This window comes from Petromyzon marinus, unplaced genomic scaffold, assembly GCF_048934315.1.
Source record: "Petromyzon marinus isolate PM22_M1 ecotype Great Lakes invasive population unplaced genomic scaffold, UKy_Petmar_22M1.pri1.0 PM_Scaffold_9, whole genome shotgun sequence".
NCBI lineage: Eukaryota > Metazoa > Chordata > Hyperoartia > Petromyzontiformes > Petromyzontidae > Petromyzon > Petromyzon marinus.
In genome coordinates this window covers 308,509-321,927 of record NW_027423699.1, presented here as the reverse complement: position 1 = coordinate 321,927, position 13,419 = coordinate 308,509, and the positions used below count along the sequence as shown (strand labels likewise).

At 43.2% G+C, this 13,419-nt stretch overlaps 1 protein-coding gene across 1 annotated transcript; it reads left to right on the top strand.

Annotated features, from left to right (window-relative positions):
• Positions 1-3,017: 3,017 nt before the first annotated feature.
• On the top strand, positions 3,018-13,330 carry LOC142923923 (uncharacterized). The gene is made up of 4 exons (XM_076064942.1): positions 3,018-3,032; positions 4,642-4,715; positions 6,977-7,069; positions 7,433-13,330. Exon 4 carries the CDS (start codon positions 7,461-7,463, stop codon positions 8,955-8,957), a length of 1,497 nt encoding a protein of 498 aa, XP_075921057.1. The 5' UTR covers positions 3,018-3,032; positions 4,642-4,715; positions 6,977-7,069; positions 7,433-7,460; the 3' UTR covers positions 8,958-13,330.
• Positions 13,331-13,419: the final 89 nt, after the last annotated feature.

Here is a 13,419-nt window from a genome sequence, read left to right as displayed (position 1 = left end):
CCGCATCCGCGAACATAAAGCAGACTTGAAACACGGTAGAACGAACTCCTCTGCCGTGGCAGATCACTGTTATTATTCAGTGGGCTCACATGACATTGACTTCTCCAAGACGGAGGTTCTTTGCAAACCAACCGGCTACCATGAGAGATTCGTTCATGAGGCCATTCACATATACAAGCACAGAGACAATTTCAACTGCGAAGATGGATTCTGGCTTAGTAACCATTGGAAAGATATTTTAAACCATTTAGGTTCTTAATTGTATTTTACGATGACCTTCAGCCCGCAGCTCTTTCGCTGGCATTGACTCTTAATACCTCTCACACCACGGTTAATGGTATGGTTTACAACATGGAGTATAATAGCGCCTCGCAGCTGACTCTCTCCCCCTCCTCCGTTCCGACCATGGATGAACTCGTCTGTCTGAACGGGGCTCGTAGCTATCCGTGGTTCTAAAGTTGAGGGTAAGAATATGAATAAGAATCCACCCATTTTTCCACCATATAGCATTGTGATATATAACGACTTATTGTTGGTAGCTTAGCTGATTGGAGAATATATAGTTTATTGAAAACATTGAGGTAGTTTATATTTTAGTTTTTTATTGGTTTACTATATGGTATTCATTATAGTTTCATGTATACCCAGTTACTGTTAATAGCTCAGCTTATTGAAGAATATGTTGAGTACATTTATTATATTGATGTAATTTAGACTTAGGTTTTTTCACATCGGTTTACTATATGATTGTCGAGTTGTTGCAGCCCCTTTGGCGTCCATATACTAGGTGCCTCTGTAGATGTGTAGGCTTTGACTTTAACATAGCTATTTCTATGACCAGTCACAAGCTAATCCCTCAGTTATTTCAATGCTAAATTCTCCTGTTTGATTTGTACTAGGTGCCTCTGTAGATGTGTAGGCTTTGACTTTAACATAGCCATTTTTGTGACCAGTCAAAAGCTAATCACTCAGCTATTTCAATGCTAAATTCTCCTGTTTGATTTGTACTAGGTGCCTCTGTGGATGTGTAGGATTTGACTTTAACATAGCTATTTCTATGACCAGTCACAAGCTAATCACGCAGCTATTTCAATGCTGAATTATCCGAACCAAACATTAAACTAATTTCCAATGGTACAGTATATCTTTTCAAGTAGTGGTATCCCAAACTTTCGCATCAGCCTAAATTCCCTTTGCACACCATCAATATGTAAACTCCCCCTCCCCCCCTCGCCGGTCTGCACATGTTCACCCCCTCTACACCGTTCATCATGCTAAGTCCGCCATTTAAATGCTAATTTTTATGCTAATTCCTTTGTAAAGGCGCTCTCTTCTCACACAGCTTAAAGGTCGCGGTCTGAGCTTGGCTGTGTTCGCTCCAGCGCTGTCCTCGAGACAGTCTCGTCCCTTCACCTGATGAAGGCCACTTGTGTTGTGGCCGAAACGTCGTGAGAATTTTATTGTTTTATTTTGTTTTATTAATTTATTATTTTATTCTCATTCTACGTGACTTTACCGAAAGAACCAAAGAAGATGAATCCTTGCAGTCACGAAAGCTTTAAATCGAAATTTGTATACCACTTATTTAAAATTTAAGATTCCTATATGTTGAATGTAAATTCCTTGTCTGTGCGAACTTTCATGGCGAATAAAACCCTTTCTGATTAAAACCCTTTCTGATTAAAGTCATGTAAATAGAAAACAATAATATAGAAAAAAATGTGTTTATAGGAATAGGTTTTACCCTTTTAACTGGCACAAAAACTGACACCTTTATTCAAGGCATCATGTTTGCAATAACCACAACACAAGCAGTCAATTTTCCAACAAAAGAGACAACTCTGATAATAATATGCACTGTCCTTGAAATTGATTGGTCCACACCCGAGACGGCTTTTCTTAGAACTTAGTCTCCACTGGTGTTGAACCAGAAGACGCCAAAAGGCGTCTCGGGTGTGGACCAATCAAATTCAAGGACAGTGCCAGTATTATTATCAGAGTTGTCTCTTTTGTTTGCAGTTTGACTGCTTGTGTTGTGGTTATTGCAAACATGATGCCTTGAATAAAGGTGTCAGTTTTTGTGCCAGTTAAAAGGGTAAAACCTATTCCTATATCTTGTTACTGGCAAAGGAGGTCTCATAATGTAAAAAAAATGTTTATTTTTATTATTAAAATTGTCATTTAATTTAAGTTTTTTTCTTTAATGAAACATGTTTTTTTAATTTACCTGACTTTACCGAAAGAACCAAGGATATTAATTCCTGCAGTGACCACTCGGTTCGCCTCAATCTGCGTGGAGGCTTGGCCCCCACTCACACAGTGCACACACACACAGTGTACACACACAGTGTACAAACACAGTGTACAAACACACACCCAAGGGGTCTCTGATCAAGGGAGGGAGCAATGGAAAATGAATCTAAATCAACTTAAACTCCAACCCCGCTCTATGACGTCACCACTCAGCAATTCCTCATCGGCGTGAAACGCCAGGGGGAAGTGTACCTCGCTAGTGACGTCATGTCACCAAGGTATTCACCCCACCCCGTTGACCGCGCCCTGAGCGTGACGTCACCTCTGCCTGGGTCACTTCCGTTATCTGTTCAAGTAGAATCCTTATTTGGGCAAAGCTACTCCCACTGACCGGCGGTTCATTAACATAATGAATTCATGAAAGCCGTCGCGAGTTTATTGCGACGAGTTCGGCACCCCCGCCCATCCCTTCACGTATGGGTCAGACTCATTAACATAATTTATTCAAGTTAAGAACCGCTCATTGTGGGAGGGGAGTTTTGTACCCGCAAGTGACGTCATGTCAACTCCTGCTGCCGCGTGACGTCACGAATTAACAGGAAGCTGCTGCTCCGCCGTGCACTGAAATCCGAGGTGAGTTATTCTCATCGCGGTTGTGGTGGTGGTGGTTGTTGTGGTGGTTGTTGTTGTTGTAGTGGTTGTTGTTTGCCGAGGTAGAGCCTCGCTCTCTCTCGTAGGGATGTCAATTGAGTAGCAGCGAGCATGGAAGCGATGTCCAGGTTGGAACTTTACAGCGTGCGGCCTAGCCACGCGGGGCCTTGCCTCCTGCCCTCGCCTGATCGCGTTTGCTTCAATTCTCTCGCATAAGTTTAATTTGTCTTCACTCGGCTCGCCACTTTGTCACTTTGTTTTACTTGTCGTGGTTGTTGTGGTGGTTGTTGTGGTGGTGGTTGTGGTGGTTGTTGTGGTGGTGGTTGTGGTGGTGGCTGCGGTGGTTGTTCTGGTGGTGGTTGTGGTGGTTATGGTGGTGGTGGTTGTGGTGGTGGCTGCGGTGGTGGTTGTTGTGGTGGTTGTTGTTGTGGTGGTTGTGGTGGTGGTTGTGGTGGTTTTGGTGGTGGTTGTGGTGGTGGTGGTGGTTGTGGTCGTGGTGGTTATGGTTGTTGTGGTGGTGGTTGTAGTGGTGGTGGTTGTAGTGGTGGTTGTATTGGTGGTGGTTGTGGTGGTGTTTGAGGTTGTTGTTGTGGTTGTGGTGGTTGTTGTGGTGGTGGTTGTGGTGGTTGTTGTGGTGGTGGTTGTGGTGGTTTTGGTGGTGGTGGTGGTTGTTGTGGGGGTGGTTGTGGTGGTTTTGGTGGTGGTGGTGGTGGTTGTGGTCGTGGTGGTTATGGTTGTTGTGGTGGTGGTGGTTGTAGTGGTGGTGGTTGTAGTGGTGGTTGTATTGGTGGTGGTTGTGGTGGTGTTTGAGGTTGTTGTTGTGGTTGTGGTTGTGGTGGTTGTTGCTGTGGTGGTTGTTGCTGTGGTGGTTGTTGTGGTGGTGGTTGTTGTGGTGGTGGTTGTTGTGGTGGTTGTTGTGGTGGTGTTTGTGGTTGTGGTGGTGGTTGTTTTGGTGGTGGTTGTTTTGGTGCTGGTTGTTTTGGTGCTGGTGGTGGTTGTGGTGGTGGTTGTAGTTGTGGTGGTGGTTGTGGTGCTGGTTGTAGTGGTGGTGGTGGTGGTTGTTTACAGAGGTAGAGCCTCGCTCTCTCTCGTAGGGATGTCAATTGTGTAGCAGCGAGCATGAAAGCGATGTCCAGGTTGGAACTTTACAGCGCGGGGCCCAGCTACGCGGGGCCTTGCCTCCTGTCCTCGCCTGATCGCGTTTGCTGCAATTATCTCGCTTAATTTAGCAATCTTTGTAAGAACGTAATCACCCAGGTGGGGTGTTGTTGACTGTTCTGTTAGCCGACTCTCTGTTGTATTGCAATACGTTTCTAAGTTTACTAGGTTTGTCTTCTCTTTCACTTGTACCTGATGATGATTGCTTGTGTTGCAATCGAAACGTCGCATGCCATTTGCACACAGCGTTGGTGTGCGGTGCTTTTTGTGCAATATTTTTGCAGTTTTTTTCCTGGATTCTTTGTTTGCACAGTCACATAGTCACTTTAAGATGTTTTCTTGTTCAAGTTTTTTGTTTATTGCGGTTGCACCCGAGTCAAGAGCCAAATGGCTCACAGGGCTATACCAAATGAATTAAACTGAAACTATAATTTAATTTATTTAATTTTTTCTACGTGGCTTTACCGAAAGAACCAAAGAGTATCTTGCTTTAGTTTTAATTTCTCTTCACCTGGCTCGCTACTTTGTAACTTTGTTTTGTTTTAAATATCCACAGTTTTATTTTTATTTCTTTACCAGGCCACGCCCACGTTGAGCTGCTGTACCGTTCTTGTTTTCAGAAGCGACCTGCCCACAACAACAATAACAACAAGGTGGGGCTTGTCAACAGCGTGGTGGTGTTCAATCTCTATACGTGTGGTGGTGTTCACTCTAGACGTGTGGTGGTGTTCACTCTGGACGCGTGGCGGTGTTCACTCTGGACGCGTGGCGGTGTTCACTCTAGACGCGTGGCGGTGTTCACTCTAGACGTGTGGCGGTGTTCACTCTGGACGCGTGGCGGTGTTCACTCTAGACGCGTGGCGGTGTTCACTCTGGACGCGTGGCGGTGTTCACTCTGGACGCGTGGCGGTGTTCACTCTAGACGCGTGGCGGTGTTCACTCTGGGCGCGTGGCGGTGTTCACTCTCTACATATGGAGGGGAAACCCGGGGATCGGGAAGGAAATCCACGCGACCACGGGGAGAGAGAGAGAGACACGCAGCCTCAGCTGTGTTTATTTATCCTCAATGAATTACTTTGTGGAGTGAGGAACCATTAATACTGAGCAGGTGAAGGTGGCCAGGCGTGGGTCTGGACACACCACCACCTGTGAACCATGCCAGTGTGTGACAGTGGTGGAGCCAGTGGGGGTGGGGTGGCACGTACCCCCCCAACGGTCCGATTGAAATCTCTAATTTCGATCGGATCATTGGGGTTTATTAGTAACTAGCTTCACTACCCGGCTTCGCCCGGGACTTGGATTCTTGACTTGGATAAATTTCAAATTTCATATTCCCTTGTCTTTCACTGAAAACCCCTGAAAAAATTTGATGCTTGCAAGAAAGAAAAAAGCCGAAACAAATCAAGTTCCCTAAATCGGATGTTTTCACTCAAGGAAATTTAACCTTAATCCACTTCTACGCAAGGTCGATTTTGGCCACTCCGGAAGGGAATGACGTGGCGAGCTGAAAATAGTCGCGTTCATTTAGAAATTCCAGACAGCATAAGCTGTGAAATTTTCATGATGCCAGAGCTCAGCGTTGGATAGTTTTTGATGCTTCACACAAACAGATGCTATTTCTGCTTTATATTTAATAGCCGTTGTACCCGTTCTTCGCACCCATATGTATTGAAACTCCGAGAAGCCAATGGCTTCATCGGCCAGGAGCAAAGCACCACCTAAAATCTCCCGGCATGCTGTTAACAGCTCTAGAAGTACGGTGCACGAAGAGCCATATGGTAGGGGTAAGCATTGCAGAGCGCTTAACTCAGGTGTGTTGCGGGTTGACGTCACACACTCCATGGTCATTTCCCCCACCCCTTCCCCCCCCCAAAATACAAAAGTCTATTTTTATACTTTTTACATTGTGTACAGTATGGAACCTACCCACATGCCAAATTTCAAGTGTGTAGCATGTTGGGAAGTATGCTAAACACTTTCGAAGAGACACACATATCCACACATTTCGCTTTTATATATATAGATAAATCAGCATTTTGCGACCCCCCCTCACTGCCACCGTGTGGCATTTTATTACGTGCCAGGGACTCTATAAGAGGACAACAGTCCGAGTCCATAATTGGCAATAAGTAACGGCAAAGCAGTTACAAGCGACTCAGAATTGTGTGCAGTTACGTATACAGTACACGACTTCCCTGAAGGCAAACACCGTCAGCGAGCGCGATGCCTATCACACACGTCGAATAAAAAGGATTAGGACAAGTCCTTAGTAACAACTCCTTACTAACAACTCCTTACTAACAACTCCTTACTTAATAACAACTCATAATGTTTCATTGCTGGAGGGGTTGCTCATGGCTCCGCCTCTGAGTGTGTGATAGTGTCAAGTTTGTATTTGCAGTAAAGCCTTTTAACTCTATATAGTAATAGGTTTTACCCTTTTAACTGGCACAAAAAAACTGACACCTTTATTCAAGTCATCACGTTTGCAATAACCACAACACAAGCAGTCAAAATGCAAACAAATGAGACAACTCTGATAATACTAAGCACTGTCCTTGAAATTGATTGGTCCACACCCGAGACGGCTTTTCTTAGAACCTAGTCTCCACTGGTGTTGAAACAGAAGACGCCAAAAGGCGTCTCGGGTGTGGACCAATCAAATTCAAGGACAGTGCTTATTATCAGAGTTGTCTCTTTTGTTTGCATTTTGACTGCTTGTGTTGTGGTTATTGCAAACATGATGCCTTGAATGAAGGTGTCAGTTTTTTGTTCCAGTTAAAAGAGTAAAACCTATTACTATATCTTGTTACTGGCAAAGGAGGTCTCATAATCTATTAACTCTATTGAGCACGGAGGTGATATCAAAACAGTTTATTTTTGTTTTTCTCTGGAACTCTTTGTTTGAATGTAGTCGGGAAGTTATCACAGCACACGTGCAGCTGAAATCGGAACTGTTCATCCCAGCATTCAAGGACATCTGTGCCTGGCTTCACACCTCTAAGTTGCGATTAAACATTCATTTATGCATAACACAAATAGTATTATTTTCAACACCCTTTGCTATGTCAGCTGAATTTAACTTTCATAAATATTCCTTTTGTAGCCAGACATCCAAAATTGTGTGCTCGGAGTTTTAGGTTAACATTCATTTTGAAGATACTAGGGCTTCCAGACACGTTTTTGACCATTTGCCCTCTCATTGTGTGCCATAACAGCCCGTTTGATGAATTTGGGACACTTTTTCACGATAACATTAATATATGAATAAGTATAGACGTGTTAGTCACGTGTTACTGTGTGTATGCATTCCTCTGTGCATCGATACTGACGTGTAGATGGTGTTTATATTCTTTTTTTCTGTCTGCAGCTGTCGCTTCCTCTGCAGAATTTGTCTGATGGAGCAAAGGCACTCGGCGCGGCTCGGTGCAAAAAGGCAACAATGCGACCGGCATGCAAACAACACAGATCGTACTGGAAATTTGACACGGCACCAGAGAACACACACAGGAGAGAAACCCTTCAAGTGCAGTGTGTGTGGGAAGGCCTTTTCACTTTCACCAAATCTTCAAATACACCAGAGAACACACACAGGAGAGAAACCCTTCAAGTGCAGTGTGTGTGGGAAGGCGTTTGCACATTCATCTAATCTTAAAAAACACCAGAGAACACACACGGGAGAGAAACCCTTCAAGTGCAGTGTGTGTGGGAAGGCTTTTTCACAGTCACCACATCTTCAAGTACACCAGAGAACGCACACAGGAGAGAAACTCTTTAAGTGCAGTTTGTGTGGGAAAGCGTTTTCAGATCCATCTGCTCTTGTAAGACACCAGAGAACACACACGGGAGAAAGACCCTTCAAGTGCAGTGTGTGTGGGAAGGCGTTTGCACTTTCACCAAATCTTCAATTACACCAGAGAACACACACAGGAGAGAAACCCTTCAAGTGCAGTGTGTGTGGGAAGGCGTTTGCACTTTCACCAAATCTTCAATTACACCAGAGAACACACACAGGAGAGAAACCCTTCAAGTGCAGTGTGTGTGGGAAGGCGTTTTCACGTTCAACAAATCTTCAAAGACACCAGAGAACACACACAGGAGAGAAACCCTTCAAGTGCAGTGTGTGTGGGAAGGCTTTTGCACTTTCACCAAATCTTCAAATACACCAGAGAACACACACAGGAGAGAAACCCTTCAAGTGCAGTGTGTGTGGGAAGGCGTTTTCAGATCCATCTACTCTTGTAAGACACCAGAGAACTCACACGGGAGAGAAACCCTTCAAGTGCAGTGTGTGTGGGAAGGCGTTTTCAGATCCATCTGCTCTTGTAAGGCACCAGAGAACTCACACGGGAGAGAAACCCTTCAAGTGCAGTGTGTGTGGGAAGGCGTTTGCACTTTTACCAAATCTTCAAATACACCAGAGAACACACACAGGAGAGAAACCCTTCAAGTGCAGTGTGTGTGGGAAGGCGTTTGCACAGTCACCACATCTTCATGTACACCAGAGAACTCACAAGCATCAGAAGATCCACAAGGAGTGGAGTCTGAAATCAGCTTGTGAAAGTCAAAGTGCCGCAATGAGCTCATCCCTCATGAAACAAGAACCGGAAGAAAAACCCAGCTTGGACACTTTTAAAGGTATCGAGGTGAAATATGAAGAGGTGAAGGTGAAATGTGAAGAAGTGATGGTGAAGAGCGAAGAAGTGAAGGTAAAATGTGAAGATGAAAATTCAACTCCACAATGGGACCTTAACATCGATGGAGGCAACGTGAAGCAGGAGGAGAATTCTGACTGTGAGGCAGAGCGAGGCTACTCCCAGCAGTTTGTGGAAGTGGAGGTGTGGGTGGATTTCCTAGACAATACAAAGTCAAATAGATACCCGGTAGATGTGTAAGCTTGGGACGATGTCACTCCAATAGATGTACCTTTGTCACAGGCCTTTAATGACAAGAATGTGAAGTTGAACAATCAATTCCTAGGTTCAACCTGCAGGGTAAGATCGGCCAGTCCTTGTGGACCTGTGGGTTGGGTAGATCTCTAACCAGGAGCGAGAACCAATAAGCTTCCAAGCATTCACTATGTTCTAATAATTCCATTTATACGGTGCTTGCTTAATCGCCTCTGGCAATTCGGAGTTTTGTATCGTATCTCGTCTCAAACACTTGAAGAGCATCCCCAAGTAGCAGCTGCCCCTGTGTGGCACAAGGTGGTGGCCCTGCACCGGCCTGCATGTGGACAAGAGCCTGTCAGTAGGGGGCGATGGTTGATGTGGCATCTTGGTTCTGGAGTTTGTAGGTAATGTTTAGAATTTCATAAATTTTGACCCAGATGCCAGCATGAAATGGCCTACTCGTTTTGAATGGCTCAATAGTATGTTGTACATAGACTGTTAAGCAGACGGTGTGTAATTTTTTTAAATAGCTTCTTGTTAATGCGATGTAACCTGATGCAGTATATTACACTGTAGTAATACAATTTTGTTAATATTCCTGTCAATAATTTATAATGAATACTTGGCTGATTGTGTGCGTATATGTAAGATTTTGTCTATAAGGGTCAAACATTAAATAAGTGATGTTAGGACAAAGTGTGTGTTTGGAAGTAACCTGTACAGATAACTCAGGTGAGACTCATTGTTCTTGTGATACAGGTCAAAGGGTATTTTTGCGTTTTCAGAAAGCATCTCCCTCTGGAGCAACTCATTGTCTTTGAAATAGGGAGCACACTGATCATTCATCAATTACAAGGCATACCACTCAAAACTTACACGTAGAGGAGGTACATTCTCTACAACACGAATTATAATTTTGTATTACGTATTGACGTAGATTTTGTCGAATTAGGACGAGAAATGCTCCTTGCTGATTAACGTCTGGATGTTCACAACCAAGGGTTGAAGCAAGCCTGACCGCCTGCAGCGCCCCTCACAACCATTTATGGCTTTGGGCCAGGAAAGTCACGAAAAAAATTGCACACGAACGACGCCTCCACGCAAGCTCCCGATGCTCCGTATCATACTGCTGTCCCTCCCGGACATATCTAGTGCCACACTCAACTCCACAAACGGCTACCCTCGTTATTTTGCGTCAATACTTGTTGCTCGATTTGGCACTACACCTGCAAATGAAACAGCTCATAGACACTTGTACACTCCATCATTGTATCCTTTTTAACACCATTTGCGAGCTGCTGCTATTCGTCCAAGGTTCCCCGCTCTTCATCCTTTCACAGAAAATACTTGTGCAAACTGTTAATTCTACTTTTCTTATTTCTGGGTGGTATTGAGCTTCATCCTGGCCCAAATGAAAAGAACTTGTGTAATTCTGTAGATTTTTCTGGCAGGAGAGGTGTTGGTGTTCTACATGTCAACATCAGAGGGCTTGTGATTAAATTAAGTCAACTAAAACTAGAAGTGGCAAATCTTGACCCGGACATTTTTTGCCTAACAGAAACATTTCTCACTCCTGCGGTCAATGACTTGCAGATTACGATTGACAACTACAACCTTTTTTGGCTTGACCGAGAATCTAAAGGAGGTGGCATTGCCATCTATGTTCGTAATATATGTTCACCATCTCACTCCTTGTTTAAAAAATGTTGCTTTGAAGGTTTGGCTCTCAGAATAACTCTCCCAAATAATCAACAGATATTGGTAGTGTGCTGCTATAGACCGCCTTGTTGGAAGGATGTTGAAGCTGCATTGGCATTGAGAGAGCTTTTTGGGGGCCTCCATAAAGGTGAAATAGTTTTAGTGGGTGATCTAAATTGGAATTGGCTAAACACGCCGGCCGTGGCCACAAATTTTACAGATGAATTTAACCTGTTTCAATTAATAAATGTCCCCACAAGACCCAACCTAAAAAATCTGGGACAGTCAACTCTGCTTGACGTCCAATTGACAAATGCCCCTCACAATTTCACACTGACTGGTGTTCTGGGTAATAACCTTAGTGATCACTCCTTCATTTTTGGGGTGAGATCATCAGCCAGACCCAAAGCCCCCCCTAAAATTGTTGAGAAGCACTCTTTGAGGCACTTCCGCACTCAGGCATTTACAAATGATGTGCTTCACTCAGACATTGACAAGGTCTGTGATATCCCCAACCTGACTACGGCTTGGGAGACTTTCAGGTACACGTTTCTCCAAATTCTTCACAAACATGCTCCGTTGGTTAGATTTAAAACTAAAGGCAACCGCCCACCATGGTATGATCCTTTGATTACAAAGCTCATGAAAACTAGGGACAAGGCTTGGGCATGTGCTCAGAAAAGTAATTTGGTAAATGACTGCCTAGAATACAGGATTTTAAGGAATAGATGCGTAAAAAAAATACGGCATGCAAAAAATGCCTACTTTTCCTCCACTCTCCTGAAATCACATGGAAATTCCAGGATTTTTTTGGAAAACAATCAAATCTATCGAAAAGGCATCCAAAACAGACAATCTGCCCTTTGAGCTTAACCGAAATGGAGAATATTTTTCAGATCCCAAAAAAATAGTTGACAATTTTAACCTTCATTTTTCTGAAGCTGGTAATATTTTTGATAATGTATTGGGAGTCACCCCTGCTCATGCAAATTATTGATCCCAATAACTACCGACCTATCTCAATTTTGTCCCCATTGATGAAAATTTTTTGAAAAATTATTGAACTACCAAATTAGCAGTTTCTTGTCCACCAACAATCTACTACATCTAAAACAATCTGGGTTCCGAAAAAAATGCAGCACCACATCTGCTGCATTAGATTCTCTGAATCAAATTTACAGTAGCCTTGATAATAAGCAGTACTGTGCCTGTCTTTTTCTTGACCTGTCCAAAGCTTTTGATACAGTAGACCACAACACCCTGCTTAGTAAACTAAGTTGCCTCGGTTTTTCCAAAAACACAGAAAAATGGTTAAAATATTACCTCTTTTCTCGCACCCAAACTGTATTCATAGATGGTTGGAGGTCAAACAGTGTTAAGATAACAAAATGGGGTTCCACAGGGTTCCATCCTCGGCCCCCTCTTGTTCTCTCTTTATGTCAATGACTTGGGCACTGAACTGGATCATTCCAGGGTAAATCTTTTTGCAGATGACACGATACTGATTACTGCTGGCCGCTCTCCAGATGACGTGATTGCTAAGCTCCAGGGTGATTTCAACAAACTACAACATCAGCTAGTTTCTCTTAAACTAGTCCTAAATACCTCCAAAACCAAGGTGCTATGCTTCTCACCGGGATTAAAGCAGGAAGTTATTTTTTCCAAACTACATTCCTTAAATAATGATCAAATAGAGCAAGTCAAGTTCTATAAGTATCTTGGGGTCATCCTGGATTCAAAACTGAATTTTGAAGATCACATTGATTATATTGGTTAAAAGACTATATTAAAAATTGGTTTACTGTATCGACACAAGCACTGCTTCCCCCCTATGTTCCGTTTGGAATTGATAAAAGCTACCATACTGCCTCTACTTGACTACTGTGACATCGTGTATAAATCAGCCCCAAGTACTGTACTGAAGAAGCTTGATTCCATCTATCACTCGGCCTTAAGATTTGCATTGAACTGCCCATACAGGACTCACCACTGTGATCTCTACATTGGGTCAAACTTAACATCTCTTAATGTTTGACGGCTTGTACACCAGATTTTATTTATTCACGATGTACTTACAAAAAAATCCGCAGACTACCTACTGGATCTCCTCTCTGTTTCAAAGAACAAATTTGACCTCAGGTCTTCGCTCATCTACCAGGTTCACATTCCCTATTGCCATACAAAAACCGGAGGAAGGGCCTTTGATATTGATGCCCCCAGGGTCTGGAATGCTATTGTCAATAAACTACAACTTGAATCACTACCTATGAGATCTTCACTCAAAACTGCTCTAGAGGAGTTGTACACCCCTAGCTGCCACTGCTATTCAGTGGCCTAAAATATGGCTCTAGATTTTGGTGTTATAATTTATTTATGTAGTTTATTGTAAAAAATTCGGTCACAGTTTTTATAATCACTGTTACATTGGATTTATGGCTTTTATTTTGGTGATTTCGAAAAGTTTTTTTGTTTTGGCCATGTTTTTGTTTATTGTAGTACGGAGTTAGACTGATGGCCTTAATCTTAGTTGTCTTGTGGTTGTTGTTGTTGTTATTTGAATTGCATCCCACTGGGATTTTTGCACACAGCGTTGGTGTACGGTGCTATTTCAGGAATATTTTGATAATTTTTTCCTGGATTTTCTGTTTGCACAGTCACATAAAGTCACTTTAAGATGTTTTCTTGTTCATGTTTTTTGTTTGTTGCGGTTGCACCCGATTCAAGAGCCGAATGGCTCACAGGGCTATACCAAATAAATGAACTATGA